Source organism: Stegostoma tigrinum, chromosome 34 (assembly GCF_030684315.1).
Source record: "Stegostoma tigrinum isolate sSteTig4 chromosome 34, sSteTig4.hap1, whole genome shotgun sequence".
Taxonomy (NCBI): Eukaryota; Metazoa; Chordata; class Chondrichthyes; order Orectolobiformes; family Stegostomatidae; genus Stegostoma; species Stegostoma tigrinum.
The window spans coordinates 6,248,167-6,265,289 of NC_081387.1; the positions used below are offsets into that span (position 1 = coordinate 6,248,167).

A 17,123-nucleotide genomic window follows, 5' to 3' on the forward strand; every position below is an offset into this window, starting at 1 on the left:
AAAGTTCACAGTCAGAATGTTTCTGTTAATGTGAAGAGCAGGGCTGGTGGGTGCAGGGAATGGTGGATGACTAGGGAAATTAATACTCTGGTCAAGAAAAAGAGGAATATGGTTAGTTTTGACAGCAAGGAGCAAATGAATCCCTTGATGAGTATAAGGGCAGTAGGAGTATACTCAAGGGGGAAATCAGGAGGGAAAAAGGGAGATATGAGATAGCTTTGACAATAAGGTTAAGGAGAATCCAAGGAGATTCCACAAATACATTAAGGGCAAAAGAGTAACGAGGGAGAGAATGGGGTCCCTTAGAGAATATCAAGACTGTCTATGTGTGAAACCGCAGCAGATGGGTGAGATAATAAACAACTGTTTCATTTCAGTGTTTACTGTGGAGAAAGATATGGAAGCTAAAGAACTTGGAGACACAAATGTGATCGCATGGAAAGTGTCATTATTACAGTGAAGGTGAAACACATTAAGGTGAATAAATCCCCAGGAACTCATCAAATGTATCGCAGAATTTTGTGAGAAGCTAGGAAGTGATTGTTGGGCCCCTTGCTGAGATATTTGTATCATCAGTTGCCACAGGTGAAGTGCCAGAAGGTTGTATGGTGGCTAATGTGGTACCATTACTCAAGAAAGGTGGGAAGGAAAAGCCAGGGAGCTATAGACTGGTGAGCCTGAAATCAGTCATGGGAAAACTGTAGCAGGGGATTCTGAGGGATAGGATTTATATATATTTGGAAAGGCAAGGACTGGGTAAAGATAGTCAACATGGCTTTGCGTGGGCAATCGTGTCTCACTAACTTGATTGTGTATTTTGAACATGCAGCAAGGACGATTGACGAAGGCGGAGCGTTGGACATAGTCCATATGGACTTCAGCAAGGTATTTGACAAGGTTCAGCCTGGGAGACTGGTTAGCAAAGTTAGGTCATGTGGAGTTCAGGGAGAGCTCGCAAATTTGGATACAAAATTGGCTCAAAGCTAGGAGACAGAAGGTGGTGGTAAATGGCTGTTTTATTTTGGACTGGAGGCCTGTGACATGTGGTGTGCCAAATGACTTGGTGCTGGGGCCACTGCTTTTTGTCATTTATATAAATGATTTGGATGAGATTTTAGGATGAATTGTTAGTGAATTTTCAGATGACACCAAAATTGGTGGTGTGCTGGACAGTGAGGAAGGTTACCTCAGAGTACAACAGGGCTTGATCAGATGAGCCATGTGCTGAGAAGTGGTCGATGGAATTTAATTGACATAAATGTTGGATTTTCGATTTTTTGTAAGGAAAATCAGAGCAGGAATTACACACTAAATGGTCGTGTCCTGCGAAGTGTTACCAAACAAAGAGACCTTGGGGTGCTCAGTCATACTTCCTTGAAGGTGTAGTCAGGAGTAGAGAGCGTATTGAAGAGAGAATTTGGTATGTGCCTTTATTGAACAGAGCATTGAGAATGGGAGTTAGGAGGTCATGTTGTGGCCATACAAGACATTGGTTAGGCCAGTCTTAGAATACTGAATTCAGTTCTGGTCTCCTTGCTGGAGAAAAGATGCTGCTAAACTTGAAACTGCACAGAAAACTTTTACAAGGATCTTGCTGGGGTTGGAGGGTTTGAGCTCTGGGTAGGCTGGGGCTATTTTCACTTGAATATCAGAGGCTGAAGGGTAACCTTTGAGGTTTATAAAATCATAAGGGACATGGATAGTATAAATAGTATAGGATCTTTTCCCAGTGTAGGGGAGTTCCAAAACCTGACAGCACAGGTTTAATGAGCAGGGGGAAAGATATAAAAGGGATGTAAGGGGCAATTCTTTTCACAGACGGCTGTGTGTGCATAGAATGAACTGCCAGAGGCTGGTATGATTACAACATTTAGAGAGGCATCTATATGGGTACCCGAATAGGAAGGGTTTGAGAGGGAGATCGGCCAATTTCTGGCAAATGGATTAATTTAGAATACTTGGTTGGCATGGACGAGACGGACCAAAGGATCTGCTTCTGCGCTTTGCAGCTCTATGGCTCAATATTAGCCCTACCCCCATCTCATAATCTAAACAAACTTGCCTACTTCTTATCAAAAGCTTTCACAAAATCCAAATACACCCGATTGCTTGCTGATCTATTCTACTAATTACATCCTCAAAAAACTCCAGCAGATCTGTTAAATCTAATTTGCATTTCATAAACTCATGCTACCTTTTTTCAATCCTGTTCATGCTTTTATGTTCTTTACTCATTTTTTATAACAGATTCCAACATTTTACCCACTCCTGATGTTAGCTTAATTGGTCTCCAATTCTGTTCTTTCTTTCCCTCTCTTTTTAAGTCATGAGGTTACATTTGACACTCTCCCATCTGTCGGATCTGTTTCAGAGTCAATTGAATTTTGGAAGGTGACCACCAATACATCTAATAGTTTCTGAGCAACTTCCTTTAGTAATCTGAACTGCAATAACTAAAGGCCAACCTCCTCAATTTTGCATTTAATCACCTTTGCAATAAATGAAAATGTTCCGTTAGCTTTCCTAATAACTTACTGCATCTACATACTAATCCTTTGTGATTCATGCACTAGGATACCTGGATCCCTTTGCATTTCACGATTCAGAGAATATGGAATTGTTATTCTTCCAACCAGAATAGACTAACAACTAATGGGGATGAGGGAGAAACACAGGAGTTGGTCAGGATTTATTTCGTTTAGGAAGTTCTACGGTTACTTACCAGAGCCTAAATGAAAAATTTTGAAGATTTGTAGGAGAAGCAGAGTTGACCGCGCTCTGATCAGCTTTCAGAGATCCGATTGCTTTGGGGTCTGTGGGCAACACAATAATCATTAGTTGAAGGAGGATCCAGCAATAGTGCTTACCCCAAAGGACAGTCTTTCCGCCTGGGAAGCTGATGTGCTCAATATGACAGGCATATTGGCTGCCATCATATGGGTCGAATTGGAGGGTTGTCTTTAGTTGGAATGTCCCATCTTCATTGGGCAATAACCCAGTAGAGTTTGTCTCATGAGCAGGTTTTCCATTCTTCAACCAGGTCACGTTGATGGGCTGTGGGTAAAATCCAATCACAATGCATTGTAGAAAAGAGTGGCTGCCACTCTTGGCAATAATGGAGACCTCAGGGGGAGCTGTATGAAAGAAAGATAATTATTTCAACATCCACACAAATCACACAGTGCATTATTGGAGTCAAGGAAATTACATTTCGCTTTTCCTCCTTTTCTAAAACTGAATTAGCCACTAGTTAAAATGTATGTGTTTACAGTTCTCGCATGTAAGCCAATGCCTTGCACACCAACAAGCAAATCTACAATCATATTTTTATTGACTTACTTTTTCTGCTTAAAGAGGCATTTCCAATTGAATAGTACGTCTTCCATAGATCTGGACAGTCATTTTCTAACAGGCTCTTGAAATAATGGTTCATCTTTGTTTCCTTATCCCATTTCTCTTTGAATTCTTTTGCAAACTTATCATGTATAATCCACACCAATGTATCTTTATCAAAACTGAGGATGTATCTGCCATCAAACGCAAACTTCAAAATCCCTTCATTCGGATCGGCATCATGCAGCTCACAGCCAAACAGTCCTTGCAGGTAATGGGTACCTAAACATTAATTCAGTCAATGAGCCCTTAAATATTCATTGCATCTGATCAAAACAAATCTGACAATTTTGGTTTATCATTTGATCCTTCATATCCAGCAGTACATTAAACAAGTGTACAAGCATTATTACACAGGATGATAGAAGTACAGCACAACAGCGAGAGCTTTAACAGTTGCCATCACAGACAGCCCAAGGGTACGGAAAGGCAGGAGATGCAGGGAGGTGGGAGCGGGGGTTTGAGATGGAATTCGAGGATGGGGGTGGATGTAGCACTTGAAAGACAAGTGCAGTTAAAGCCACAACCAGCTCATTCATAATCTCATTGATGGAGGAGCAGGACTGGTTCAATGGTTTCCTCCATGTATTACATTGCATAGTTGGGCTCAAAACTGCTGTCTGCAGTGATTTTCCTCTGCTAAATGAATGCATGCATTATGTTCAGTTCTTAATAGTGTTGCAACAATAGTTTTGGTAATCATACAATTGATACTTGGGAGAATTTTCTTAAAATAATCCAGATTTTCACTGGTACTCTCAAGTGTCAGGCATGTCCCTTATTAATAATCAGCTGACCCTGGGAAATACCCAGTCTCTGATTTTATCTAATTTTATTAAACATTTGAATTCATCTATTTCTGTGAAAATACATTTGACTTCACAACTACAATACAGTGCCTCCTTCCAATTCGATCACTCCTCTGCAGCAAGTATTCTTGCTTAGTTTCTCAAACCACTTGCAGGATTATAAAAGAGCATCTGAGGTTTTCTTTAGGCCAGAGTCCCATATATCCATTTATTGTTTCAGGTGTAATGCTGCAATCTGCTGTCCATATTTCCCCGATGTTAAAATTAAAAAGTCTCCTGGTAGCTAAGTTCCAATTGAACTAAGTTGAAAAATCAGTGAGCACAATCAGACAGCCATGCACCCTATTCAGCGACAGTTTGAGTTGCAAATGTGAGGAGGAGGAGTGATAGTTTCTTTAGACTATTAATCCACAAGTGCAGCTAATGTTCTGGGTATGCAAGGCAGATGTTTGAGTTTGAATTCAACCAAAATATCAGGAAGTCACTGTCAATTCATGAAAAACCCACCTGTTCACTAACATTTTCAGGGAAGGAGATAAAACTCTCACCACCTGGTCTGGCCTACACGTGACTCCAGACCCACAGTAATGTGGTTGACCCTCAACAGCCCTCTGAAATGGCCCAGGAAGCCATTTGGGAGTAATCAATCACTATGAAGTCTCAACAAAGAAGACGGAGGTGCTAGGACAGGTGTTCAAGCTCCTGGCTCCTCTATTCACATGACCAACTGCACCTTCTTGCAAAAATTTTCAATTTTCTTCGTTTGACTATTGAATCAAATTCATTTTGTTGGATGTGAGTTTGCTCGCTGAGCGGGAAGGTTAGTTTTCAGACGTTTCGTCATCTTTTTTATTTGAAAAAATATACTTTATTCATAGATGTACAAAATAATAAAACATTTCTGCACCTACCCAGTCATGCAGGCCGCTCCGGGTTACCCGGGGGTACGTACACCAACTAAAGGAAAAAAACAAAACAGAGAAAAAGAAACAAAAACAAAGAAAAAATTACCCTGGCAGTCGTCTCCCGCACAGTCCCCGTTGGCCCCCTGACCAATTGGGGAAGGCGCCAGCTGGGCCCAGTTACCAGATAGGATTCTTTTCCCTTTTCTGGACGAGGGGTTTCATACGGTGGTCTTTCCCCACCACGCCTTGGCGGCGGCTGCCCCAAGCTTTAGCGCGTCCCTCAGCACGTAGTCCTGGACCTTGGAGTGCGCCAGTCTGCAACACTCGGTCGGGGTCAGTTCTTTCAGCTGGAAGACCAGCAAGTTGCGGGCAGACCAAAGAGAGTCTTTCACCGCATTGATGGTCCTCCAGGCGCAGTTGATGTTGGTCTCGGTGTGCGTCCCGGGAAACAGCCAGTACAGCACGGAGTCCCACGTCACGGAGCTGCTCGGGACGAACCTTGACAAATACCACTGCATCCCCCTCCAGACCTCCTGCGCATAGGCACACTCCAGAAGGAGGTGATCGACAGTCTCGTCCCCCCCCCTGCAGCCGCCTCGAGGGCAGCGTGTGGTGGCGCAGAGTTTCCGGGCATGCATAAAGGATCTCATTGGCAGAGCCCCTCTCACCGCCAGCCAAGCAATGTCCTTGAGCTTGTTTGAAAGTTCTGGCGATGAGGCATTCTGCCAAACAACCTTGGCAGTCTGCGTGGGGAACCATACGACGGGATCCACCCTCTCCTTGTCCCAAAGGGTCTCAAGGATACTATGTGCTGACCACTGCCTGACGGCCTTGTGGTCAAAGGTGTTTCCTTTCAAAAATTTCTCCACGAAGGACAGGTGGTACGGGACGGTCCAACTACTCAGAGCGTTCCGCGGCAACGAGGCCAGGCCCATCCTTCGCAACACCGGGGACAGGTAGAACCTCAGTAAGTAGTGACACTTGGTGTTTGCGTACTGAGGATCTACGCACAGCTTGATGCAGCCGCACACAAAGGTAGCCAACAGGGCGAGGGTGGCATTCGGTACATCCTTCCCCCCATTTTCCAGGTCTTTGTACATGGTGTCCCTGTGGACCCGGTCCATCCTCGACCCCCAAATGAAGTGGAAGATGGCCTGGGTGACCGCAGCGGAGCAGGTCCAGGGAATAGGCCAGGCCTGCGCCACATACAACAGTACCGAAAGGCCCATCGCACCTGACAACCAGGTTCTTACCCACGATGGAGAGGGACCGGAGCGACAACTGCCCAGCTTCTGCTTCAGTTTGGTGATACCCTCCTCCCACATCTTAGTGCATGCCCCAGCTTCACCGAACCAAACACCCAGCACCTTCAGGTAGTCTGTCCTGACGGTGAAGGGGATGAAGGAGCGGTCGTCCCTGTTCGCGAAGAACATGGCCTCGCTCTTACCCCTATTGACTTTGGCACCCGAGGCCAGTTCAAACTGGCCGCAGATGTCCAACAGCCTACTCACCGACCGACGATCAGTGCAGAAGACGGCGACGTTGTCCATGTACAGGGAGGTCTTGACCTGCAGGCCTCCGCTGCGTGGGATAGTCACGCCCTTCAGGCTCACGTCCTTCCTGATGGATGTGGCGAAGGGCTCCATACAGCACACGAACAAGTCAGGAGAGAGCGGGCAGCCCTGCCTGACTCCAGATCTGACGGGAAAACTGTCCGATTCCCACCCATTGATCGAGACTGCGCTAACGACGTTGGTGTAGACCAGCTGGATCCAATTGTGGATGCCCTCCCCGAATCCCAATTTGGAGATGACGTCCCTCATGTAAGCATGAGAGACCCTGTCGAAGGCCTTCTCCTGGTCTAGGCTGACGAGGCAGGTGTCCACCCGCCTGTCCTGTACGTAGGCGATTGTATCCCTGATGAGCGCGAGGCTCTCAGTGATCTTCCTGCCCGGCACAGCACAGGTTTGGTCAGGGTGAATCACCGACTCCAGGACAGACCTGACCTGGTTGGCTCTGACCTTGGTCAGGATTTTGTCGTCCACATTCAAAAGTGAAGTGGGACGCCAATTCTTAATTTCTTCCCCCTCCCCCTTCCTCTTGTAAATGAGGGTGATGATGCCCTTCCTCATGGACTTGGACATTGCCCCTGCCCAAAGCGCACTATCGTACACCTCCAGCAGGTCCTGGCCGACCAGGTCCCAGAGTGCAGAATACAGCTCGACCAGTAAGCCGTCACTCCCAGGAGTCTTATTCGTCTCCAAGGACTTGAGGGCTCTGGTCAGCTCATCCAGGGATATCGGCCGGTCCAGCCACTCCCTTGTGCTGTCATCTAAGAGCTCCGTGATAGACGACAGGGACGACTCAGAGGCCGTGCTGTCCCTGGGCTTCGCGTTGTACAGTCCAGCATAGAAGCATCTGCTGATCCTCAAAATGTCCGGCCGAGACGATGTCACCGAGCCGTCATCCTCCTTCAGCCAGCTAAGCACAGAGCTCTCTTTGTGCATCTTCTGAAAGAAGAAACGCGAGCACGTCTCGTCCTGCTCCACGGAGCGGACCCTGGACCAGAAGATTATCCTGGAGGCCTCCGCGGCGAAGAGCGAGGCTTGCTGGCCCCTCACCTCGCAGAGGTCCTCCGTGACATCGACCCCCATCGACTGCAGAAGGAGCAGGTTCTGCATCCTTTTCTGGAGTCGCGACAGCTTTCCCCACCGCTCTCTCACCTTCCAAACACCCTTGAGGACAAAGAACCTCTTGATGTTCTCCTTCACTGTCTCCCACCAGTCGCCCGGAGACTCAAAGAGGGGTTTCACGGTTCTCCAATCAACGTACTCCCTCTTGGGCTCCTCGTTGTTCTCTGGGGTCAACAGAGTCGTGTTGAGCTTCCACGTTCCCTTGCCAGCCTGCTGGTCATCCTGTAAGTGACAGTCGGCCAGCAGGAGGCAGTGGTCAGAGAAGAACACCGGCTTGACACCGGTGGACCTGACCGAGAACGCCCGTGACACAAACAGGAAGTCTATCCTTAAGCAGATAGAACCGTCTGGCCGCGACCAGGTGTATCTCCGCTGCGCTCCGTCCTTCACCATGCCCATCAGGAATTTGGATGTGACGTCCAGTTGACTCCCCCCACCCGCTGTCCCCACGCCGGATCTTCCATTTGCATCGATGATGCAGTTGAAGTCTCCGCCTAGGATGGCCGGCCTGGACGTAGCCAGCAGGGGTGGAAGCCACTGCAGGACAGCCAACCATTTACTCCGTACCGCTGGGGTTTACACATTGATCAGCCTCAGGGGAGTGTTCCTGTAGGTAACATCAGCCACTAGGAGGCGCCCCCCACCACCTCCTGAACTTGAGAGATGGTGAAGTTGCGCCCCCGCAGCAGAATAGTCAGGCCCGAGGAGCGACAGTCGTTACCCCCCGACCAGATCGAAGGCCCACAGGTCCAGGCGCCCGACCATTTCCCGTACCTGCCGAGGTGCGGTATCCCGCACTCCTGCAGAAACAGGAGGCCCGCCTTGATGGTGGTCAGGTAGGCCAACGTGGATACACATCTTGCGGTGGACTTGACGCTGCGCACATTAATGCTCGCAACTCGTACCCCCATTGTGGGCAGTGACCGCAATACCCTTCCCAAGTCCAAGGTCCAGCCCCTCCATCTGTCCCTTCATGCCAATTGCCCGGGCTAACTGCTGGACGCACTCCGGGCTCAGGAATACGGAGGCAGGAGAGTCCGGCTCTGGGTCAGGCTGGGGACGCGCTGTTTTCTCCTTCCCACCTGAAGGTTGCGGGGGGCCCTCCAGGTCCCCAGTGGCACGTGGCTGGGTGTCAGAGGGAGCCGCAGGACGCCTCCCGTCACCTGGAAGCAGGGTGCTGCTTTCCTTCTCCATTGAGATCTTTAGCTTCTGCTTTGGGCGGGCCTCCTCCGAATCTCCCTCGTCAGAGGAGCTCTTATAGCCCCCCTGTAGCTGCCTCTTCCCGCCTGATGGTTGCGGTACCTGGGCCCACGGGTGCGCCTTCCTCCTCGCCTTCCGGACCATCGTCCACTCCCCTGGGTCACCTGTCACCTCCTCCATCGACTCCGGGTTGTCGGGGGGGAGCGGAGCCTGCAGGGGCGCTTTGCGGGCCTCGGGTCCCTCCTGCGGGGCTGGTCCCTCCTGCACGACCTAGACCTCCTGCACATTAGGGGGGTCCTTGCAGGGGCCTGGTGCCTTCCTTTCCTCCAGGGGGGGCTTGCCCCGCATTGCCCATGCCGGCAACCTGGGCGTAGGTGGTCCCCCGCCGCGGGCATGCCCTATAGAAGTGGCCCGCTTCCCCACAAAGGTTGCAGCTTTTCTCTTGTGGGCAATCCTTTGCAAGGTGACCCTCCTTCCTGCAGTTCCTGCAGATGGTTGCAGTCGGCCGCCACGTGACCTGACCTACCGCAGGCATGGCAGACTTTCGGTTGCCCTGCGTAGGTCAGGGAGCCCTTGCTCCCGCCGATCGCGAAGCTGGATGGTGGGTGTATGATGTTCCCATCCGCGCCCATCCTCAGCATCACCCTGACCTGCCTCTTACTGGTCCAGATGCCAAAGGGGTCCATGATGTCAGTTAGGTCCCCTTCCACCTTCGCGTACCTTCCAAGGAAGGTCAGGACATCAACTGCTGGCACATGCAGGTTGTACATGTGTACAGTCACCATACGGCTCCTCTGCGCTGGCATCACAAACAGCGGGACAGCGGTCAATATAGAGAGGGGGCCCTCACCTCCTTTCTCCTTGAAAACCTCCAGGAAGCGCTCGCAAAGCTTGGCACGCCTGAAGGTCACGTCGTAAAAACCTCCTCCGGGGAAATCCTGCAGGCAGTAAATGTCCGCAGCAGCGAACCCACAACAGTCCAACAGGACCCTCTTCACGAAGAAGGTGCGGTCCACAGGTGCACCTTCATCCACCTTCTTCACGGAAACGCGGATGGTGTTCCGGACCCCCTGACCTGGGGCACGAGCACTCGCCGCAGCCATCGTTGCAGGTTGGCTGCTCCCCTGAACCAGCGTTAGGCCGAAGCCAGCATTAAGATCCACCAGTTGCAAGGGTGCACAGCCAACCCGACGTCTTCTTTCCAGCTCCAACAGTCGTGCTCTCCTCTTCTCGGTCCACAAAAGAGTGGGTCTTTATTTTGTTCTGGATGTAAGCTGGTTCACTGAGCTGGAAGGTTTGTTCCCAGACGTTTCATCACCTTTTTTTTTTATTTGAAAAAATATACTTTATTCGTAAGATGTACAAAAAATAAAACATATTTACACACCTACCCAGTCATGCAAGCCGCTCCGGGTTACCCAGGGGGTACATACACCAACTAAAGGAAAAAAAAACAAAACAGAAAAAAAAACAAAGCAAAGAAAAATACCCCAGCAGTCGTCACCCCGCACAGCCCCAGTTGGCCCCCTGACCAGTTGGGGAAGGCGCCAGCTGGGCCCAGTTACCAGATAGGATTCTTTTCCCTTTTCTGGACGAGGGGGCTCATACGGTGGTCTTTCCCCACCGCGCCTTGGCGGCGGCTGCCCCAAGCTTTAGCGCGTCCCTCAGCACGTAGCCCTGGACCTTGGAGTGCGCCAGTCTGCAACACTCGGTCGGGGTCAGTTCTTTCAGCTGGCAGACCAGCAAGTTGCGGGCAGACCAAAGAGCGTCTTTCACCGCATTGATGGTCCTCCAGGCGCAGTTGATGTTGGTCTCGGTGTGCGTCCCGGGAAACAGCCCGTAGAGCATGGAGTCCCGCGTCACGGAGCTGCTCGGGACGAACCTCGACAAATACCACTGCATCCCCCTCCAGACCTCCTGCGCATAGGCACACTCCACAAGGAGGTGATCAACAGTCTCGTCCCCCCCGCAGCCACCTCGAGGGCAGCGTGCGGTGGTGCAGAGATTCCGGGCATGCATAAAGGATCTCACTGGCAGAGCCCCTCTCACCGCCAGCCAAGCAATGTCCTTGTGCTTGTTTGAAAGTTCTGGCGATGAGGCATTCTGCCAAACGACTTTGGCAGTCTGCATGGGGAACCACACGACGGGATCCACCCTCTCCTTTTCCCGAAGGGTCCTGAGGATACTACGTGCTGACCACTGCCTGACGGCCTTGTGGTCAAAGGTGTTTCCTTTCAAAAATTTCTCCACGAAGGACAGGTGGTACGGAACGGTCCAACTACTCGGAGCGTTCCGCGGCAACGAGGCCAGGCCCATCCTTCGCAACACCGGGGACAGGTAGAACCTCAGTAAGTAGTGACACTTGGTGTTTGCGTACTGAGGATCTACGCACAGCTTGATGCAGCCACACACAAAGGTAGCCGTCAGGGCGAGGGTGGCGTTCGGTACACCCTTTCCCCCATTTCCCAGGTCTTTGTACATGGTATCTCTGCGGACCCGGTCCATCCTCGACCCCCAAATGAAGTGGAAGATGGCCCGGGTGACCGCAGCGGCGCAGGTCCAGGTAATAGGCCAGGCCTGCGCCACATACAACAGTACCGAAAGCCCCTCGCACCTGACAACCAGGTTCTTACCCGCGATGGAGAGGGACCGGAGCGTCCACCTGCCCAGCTTCTGCTTAAATTTGGAGATACGCTCCTCCCAAGTCTTAGTGCATGCCCCAGCTCCACCAAACCAAACACCCAGCACCTTCAGGTAGTCTGTCCTGACGGTGAAGGGGATGAAGGAGCGGTCGTCCCAGTTCCCGAAGAACATGACCTCGCTCTTACCCCTATTGACTTTGGCACCCGAGGCCAGTTCAAACTGGCCGCAGATGTCCAACAGCCTACTCACCGACCGACGATCGGTGCAGAAGACGGCGACATCATCCATGTACAGGGAGGTCTTGACCTGCAGGCCTCCGCTGCCTGGGATAGTCACGCCCCTCAGGCTCACGTCCTTCCTGATGGAGGCGGCGAAGGGCTCCACACAGCACACGAACAAGGCAGGAGAGAGCGGGCAGCCCTGCCTGACTCCAGATCTAACAGGAAAACTGTCTGATTCCCACCCGTTGATCGAGACTGCGCTAACGATGTTGGCGTAGAGCAGCCGGATCCAATTGCGGATGCCCTCCCCGAACCCCAATTTGGAGAGGACGTCCCTCATGTAAGCATGAGAGACCCTGTCGAAGGCCTTCTCCTGGTCCAGGCTGACGAGGCAGGTGTCCACCCGCCTGTCCTGTACGTAGGCGATCATATCCCTGATGAGCGCGAGGCTCTCAGCGATCTTCCTGCCCGGCACAGCACAGGTTTGGTCAGGGTGAATCACCGACTCCAGGACAGACCTGACCCGGTTGGCAATGACCTTGGCCAGGATTTTGTAGTCCACGTTCAAAAGTGAAATGGGACGCCAATTCTTAATTTCTTCCCTCTCCCCCTTCCTCTTGTAAATGAGGGTGATGATGCCCTTCCTCATGGACTTGCACATTTCCCCTGCCCGAAGCGCACTATCGTACACCTCCAGCAGGTCCTGGCCGACCAGGCCCCACAGAGCAGAATACAGCTCGACCGGTAAGCCATCACTTCCGGGAGTCCTATTCCTCTGCAAGGACTTGAGGGCTCTGGCCAGCTCGTCCAGGGATATCGGCCGGTCCAGCCACTCCCTCGTGCCGTCGTCTAAGACCTCCGTGATAGACGACAGGAACGACTCGGAGGCCGTGCTGTCCGTGGGCTTCGTGTCGTACAGTCCGGCAGAGAAGGATCTGCTGATCCTCAAAACGTCGGGCCGAGACGACGTCACCGAGCCGTCGTCCTCCTTCAGCCGGCTAAGCACAGAGCTCTCTTTGTGCACCTTCTGAAAGAAGAAACGCGAGCACGTCTCGTCCTGCTCCACGGAGCGGACCCTGGACCGGAAGATTATCCTGGAGGCCTCCACGGCGAAGAGCGAGGCTTGCTGGCCCCTCACCTCGCGGAGGTCCTCCGTGACATCGACCCCCATCAACTGCAGAAGGAGCAGGTTCTGCACCCTTTTCTGGACTCGCGACAGCTTTCCCCGCCTCTCTCTTACCTTCTGAACACCCTTGAGGACAAAGAACCTCTTGATGTTCTCCTTCACCGTCTCCCACCAGTCGCCTGGAGACTCAAAGAGGGGTTTCACGGTTCTCCAACCGGTGTACTCCCTCTTAAGCTCCTCGACGTTCTCTGGGGTCAACAGAGTCGTGTTGAGCTTCCACGTCCCCTTGCCGGCCGGCTGGTCGTCCTCTAAGTGACAGTCGGCCAACAGGAGGCAGTGGTCAGAGAAGAACACCGGCTCGACACCAGTGGATCTGACCGAGAACGTCCGTGACACAAACAGGAAGTCTATCCTTGAGCGGATAGACCCGTCTGGCCGCGACCAGGTGTACCTCTGCTGCGCTCCGTCTGCAGGGGTGCTGAAGACGTCGAGCAGCTTAGCGTCCTTCACCGTGCCCATCAGGAATCTGGACGTGACGTCCAGTTGAATCCCCCCACCCGCTGTCCCCACGCCGGATCTTCCATCTGCATCAATGATGCAGTTGAAGTCTCCGCCTAGGATGACCGGCCTGGACGTAGCCAGCAGGGGTGGAAGCCGCTGCAGGACGTCCAACCGCTCACTCCGTATCACTGGGGCGTACACGTTGATCAGCCTCAGGGGAGCATTCCTGTAGGTGATGTCAGCCACTAGGAGGCGCCCCCCCACCACCTCCTGAACTTGAGAGATGGTGAAGTTGCGCCCCCGCAGCAGAATAGCCAGGCCCGAGGAGCGACAGTCGTTACCCCCCGACCAGATCGAAGGCCCACAGGTCCAGGCGCCGGACCATTTCCCGTACCTGCCGAGGTGCGGTATCCCGCACTCCTGCAGAAACAGGAGGTCCGCCTTGATGGTGGTCAGGTAGGCCAACGTGGACACACATCTCGCGGTTGACTTGACGCTGCGCACATTAATGCTCGCAATTCGTACCCCCATTGTGGGCAGTGACCGCAGTACCCTCCCCAGGTCCAAGGTCCAGCCCCTCCATCTGTCCCTTCATGCCCATTGCCCGGGCTAACTGCTGGACGCTCTCTGGGCTCAGGAAACCATCTGTGCTGCCTTCCGGGTGGCATCCCCCCGCCAGGGGTGCGGAGGCAGGAGGGTCCGGCTCCGGATCAGGCTGGGGACTTGCTGTTTCCTCCTTCCCGCCTGGAAGTTCCGGGGGGCCCTCCAGTGCTCCAGCGGCACTTGACTGGGTGTCGGAGTGAGCCTCAGGACGCCTCCCGTCACCTGGAAGCGGGGTGCTGCTTTCCTTCCCCCTCGAGACCTTTAACTTCTGCTTCGGGTGGGCCCTCTCCGAATCCTCCTCGTCAGAGGAGCTCTTATAGCCCCCCTGTAGCTGCCTCTTCCCTCCTGATTGTTGCGGTTCCTGGGCCCGTCGACGCACCTTCCTCCTCGCTTTCCGGACTGTAGTCCACTCCCCTGGGCTGCCTGCCGCCGCCTCCATTGGCTCCGGGTTGTCGGGGGGGATCGGAGCCTGCAGGGGTGCTTTGCTGGCCTCGGGCCCATCCTGCAGGGCTGGGCCCTCCTGCACGGCCTGGCCCTCCTGCACATTAGTGGGGTCCTTGCTGGGCCCTGGTGCCTTCTTCTCCTCCGGGGGGCTGGCCCCGCATTGCCCCTGCCGGCGACCTGGGCGTAGGTGGTACCCCGCCGCGGGCATGCCCTATAGAAGTGGCCCGCTTCCCCGCAAAGGTTGCAGCTTCTCTCTCGTGGGCAATCCTTTGCAAGGTGTCCCTCCTTCCTGCAGTTCCTGCAGATGGTGGCTTTGCAGTCGGCCACCACGTGACCTGACCTACCACAGGCATGGCAGACTTTAGGTTGCCCTGCATAGGTCAGGTAGCCCCTGCTCCCGCCGATCGCGAAGCTGGACGGTGGGTGTGCGACATTCCCGTCTGCGCCCATCCTCAGCGTCACCTTGACCTGCCTCTTACTCGTCCAGATGCCAAAGGGGTCCACGATGTCAGTTAGGTCCGCTTCTACCTTCACGTACCTTCCGAGGAAGGTCAGGACATCAACTGCTGGCACATGCGGATTGTACATGTGTACAGTCACCATACGGCTCCTCTGCGCTGGCATCACAAACAGCGGGACAGCGGTCAATACCGAGAGGGGGCCCTCACCTCCTTTCTCCTTGAAAACCTCCAGGAAGCGCTCGCAAAGCTTGGCACTCCGGAAGGTCACGTCGTAAAAACCCCCTCCGGGGAAATCCTGCAGGCAGTAAATGTCCGCAGCAGCAAACTCACAACAGTCCAACAGGACCCTCTTCACGAAGAAGGTGCGGTCCACAGGTGCACCTTCATCCACCTTCTTTACAGAAACACGGATGGTGTTCCGGACCCCCTGACCTGGGGCACGAGCACTTGCCGCAGCCATCGTTGCAGGTTGGCTGCTCCCCTGAACCAGCGTTAGGCCGAAGCCAGCATTAAGATCCACTGGTCGCAAGGGTGCACAGCCAACCCAACGTCCTCCTTTCACCTCCAAGACAGCACTCTCGTCCTCTCAGTCCACAAGAGAGTGGGTCTTTATTGTGTTTGAGATGTAAGCTAGTTCACTGAGCTGTGAGGTTTGTCCCCAGATGTTTTGTCACCATTCTAGGTAACATCAACAGTGAGCCTCCGATGAAGCGCTGGTGCTATGTCCCACTTTCTATTTATCTGTTTAGGTTTCCTTGGATTGGTGATGTCATTTCCTGCATTGGTGATGTCATTTCCTGTTCTTTTTCTCAGAGGATGGTAGGTTGGCTCCGAATCAATCAACACATTGTCAACACAATCAACATCAACAAACCTAAACAGATAAATAGAAAGCGGGACATAACACCAGCGCTTCTTCGTAGACTCACTGATGACGTTACCTAGAATGGTGACGAAACGTCTGAAAACTAACCTTTGAGCTCAGCGAGCAAACTCACATCCAGAAACTCAACCTGAGCTACAAATCTTCTCAAAACTCACTCATTCATTTTGTCTTCTGTGTCTGGCTGTAGTGGTGAGGAGAGGTTGCGGATAGCTGCTGAGCAGCTGATCCAGCCCATTCCTCATGGCCATGGCAATTGTGGCTTGAGCAACTGTCGAACCCTTGATGGCTTGGGGTTAGTCCTTCTCCTTGGAGTTTCAGAGGCAGAGTGAACGATCGCTCAATCCTCAGGAGTTCACTTGGATGGTCCTTCGGTCCTTGGAAGTTGAGAATGGGCCCCAGTCCTCAAGAGTTGGGACAGCCTCCATGTCTGGTGGCAGGTGCAGTATCGGTAGCCATGAGGCAGCTTTGGCAGAGGTGACATCCTGGGTCTGGTCGGCGACTGTGCACACTGCTTCAGCACGCTTCCTCCTCAGTGTTGCGGCCTCAGGGCCAACTTTGCTGGATGTTGAGTAAGGCATAACTCATAGCTACTTCTGAAATCAAGAATCCATGGTTGGAGCAAAAAGTGGAATTTTTCTTCACTTTGTTTGCATTGTTTCTCTTTTATAGTGTATACAATTAAGATAGTGCTGGATTAATGGTGGCAGCTTATACACATTTTCATGAACACATAACAATAAATTACTGTAGTAACATAATAATAAAGAAATGCAACAGGCTGGAGCATCAACCTAAGGACCGGAAATGACAATGGCAAAAACAGACCTGTCAGCATTGCAAAGTCCTCGCTACTAAGTCGGGAGTTTGTGCTAAAATTGGGTCAGCTGTCTCTCACTAGTCATACTAGACATAGTCATACTCATGGAATCATACCTTTTAAACAATGAAACCAACAACACCTCCATCATCCCTGGATAGGTACTTTCCCACCAGCAGGGCAGAGCCAGTAAAGATGACAGCACAGTGGTATACAGTCATATGCTCCTCCATGTTGAAAGCACCTGGAAGAATCAGAGGGTGGCAAGGGCACAGAATGCACTTGGGTGCCCGATTTCAATGTCCACCACCCACAGTGGCTCAGTAGTACGACTACTGATCAAGCTGGTTGGGTCCGAAAGGACATCACTGTCAGACAGGGTCTATGGCATGGGGTAAGGCAACCAACAAAAAGGGAGAAA

At 52.3% G+C, this 17,123-nt stretch overlaps 1 protein-coding gene across 3 annotated transcripts in view; it reads right to left on the bottom strand.

The window, feature by feature from the left end:
- LOC132206188 (class I histocompatibility antigen, F10 alpha chain-like) overlaps window positions 1-17,123 on the bottom strand; it is a 38,240-nt gene that overhangs the window by 9,338 nt on the left and 11,779 nt on the right. For all 3 annotated transcript variants that reach the window (XR_009442907.1, XM_059639394.1, XM_059639393.1), the window contains 2 exons: window positions 3,340-3,615; window positions 2,868-3,134 (listed from right to left, as the gene is read on the bottom strand). Coding sequence is in view for 2 of the 3 variants with exons in the window: in XM_059639394.1 (XP_059495377.1) it covers window positions 2,868-3,134; window positions 3,340-3,615 (543 nt within the window). In the remaining variant the exon portion in view is untranslated. The remainder of the gene's footprint in view (window positions 1-2,867; window positions 3,135-3,339; window positions 3,616-17,123) is intronic.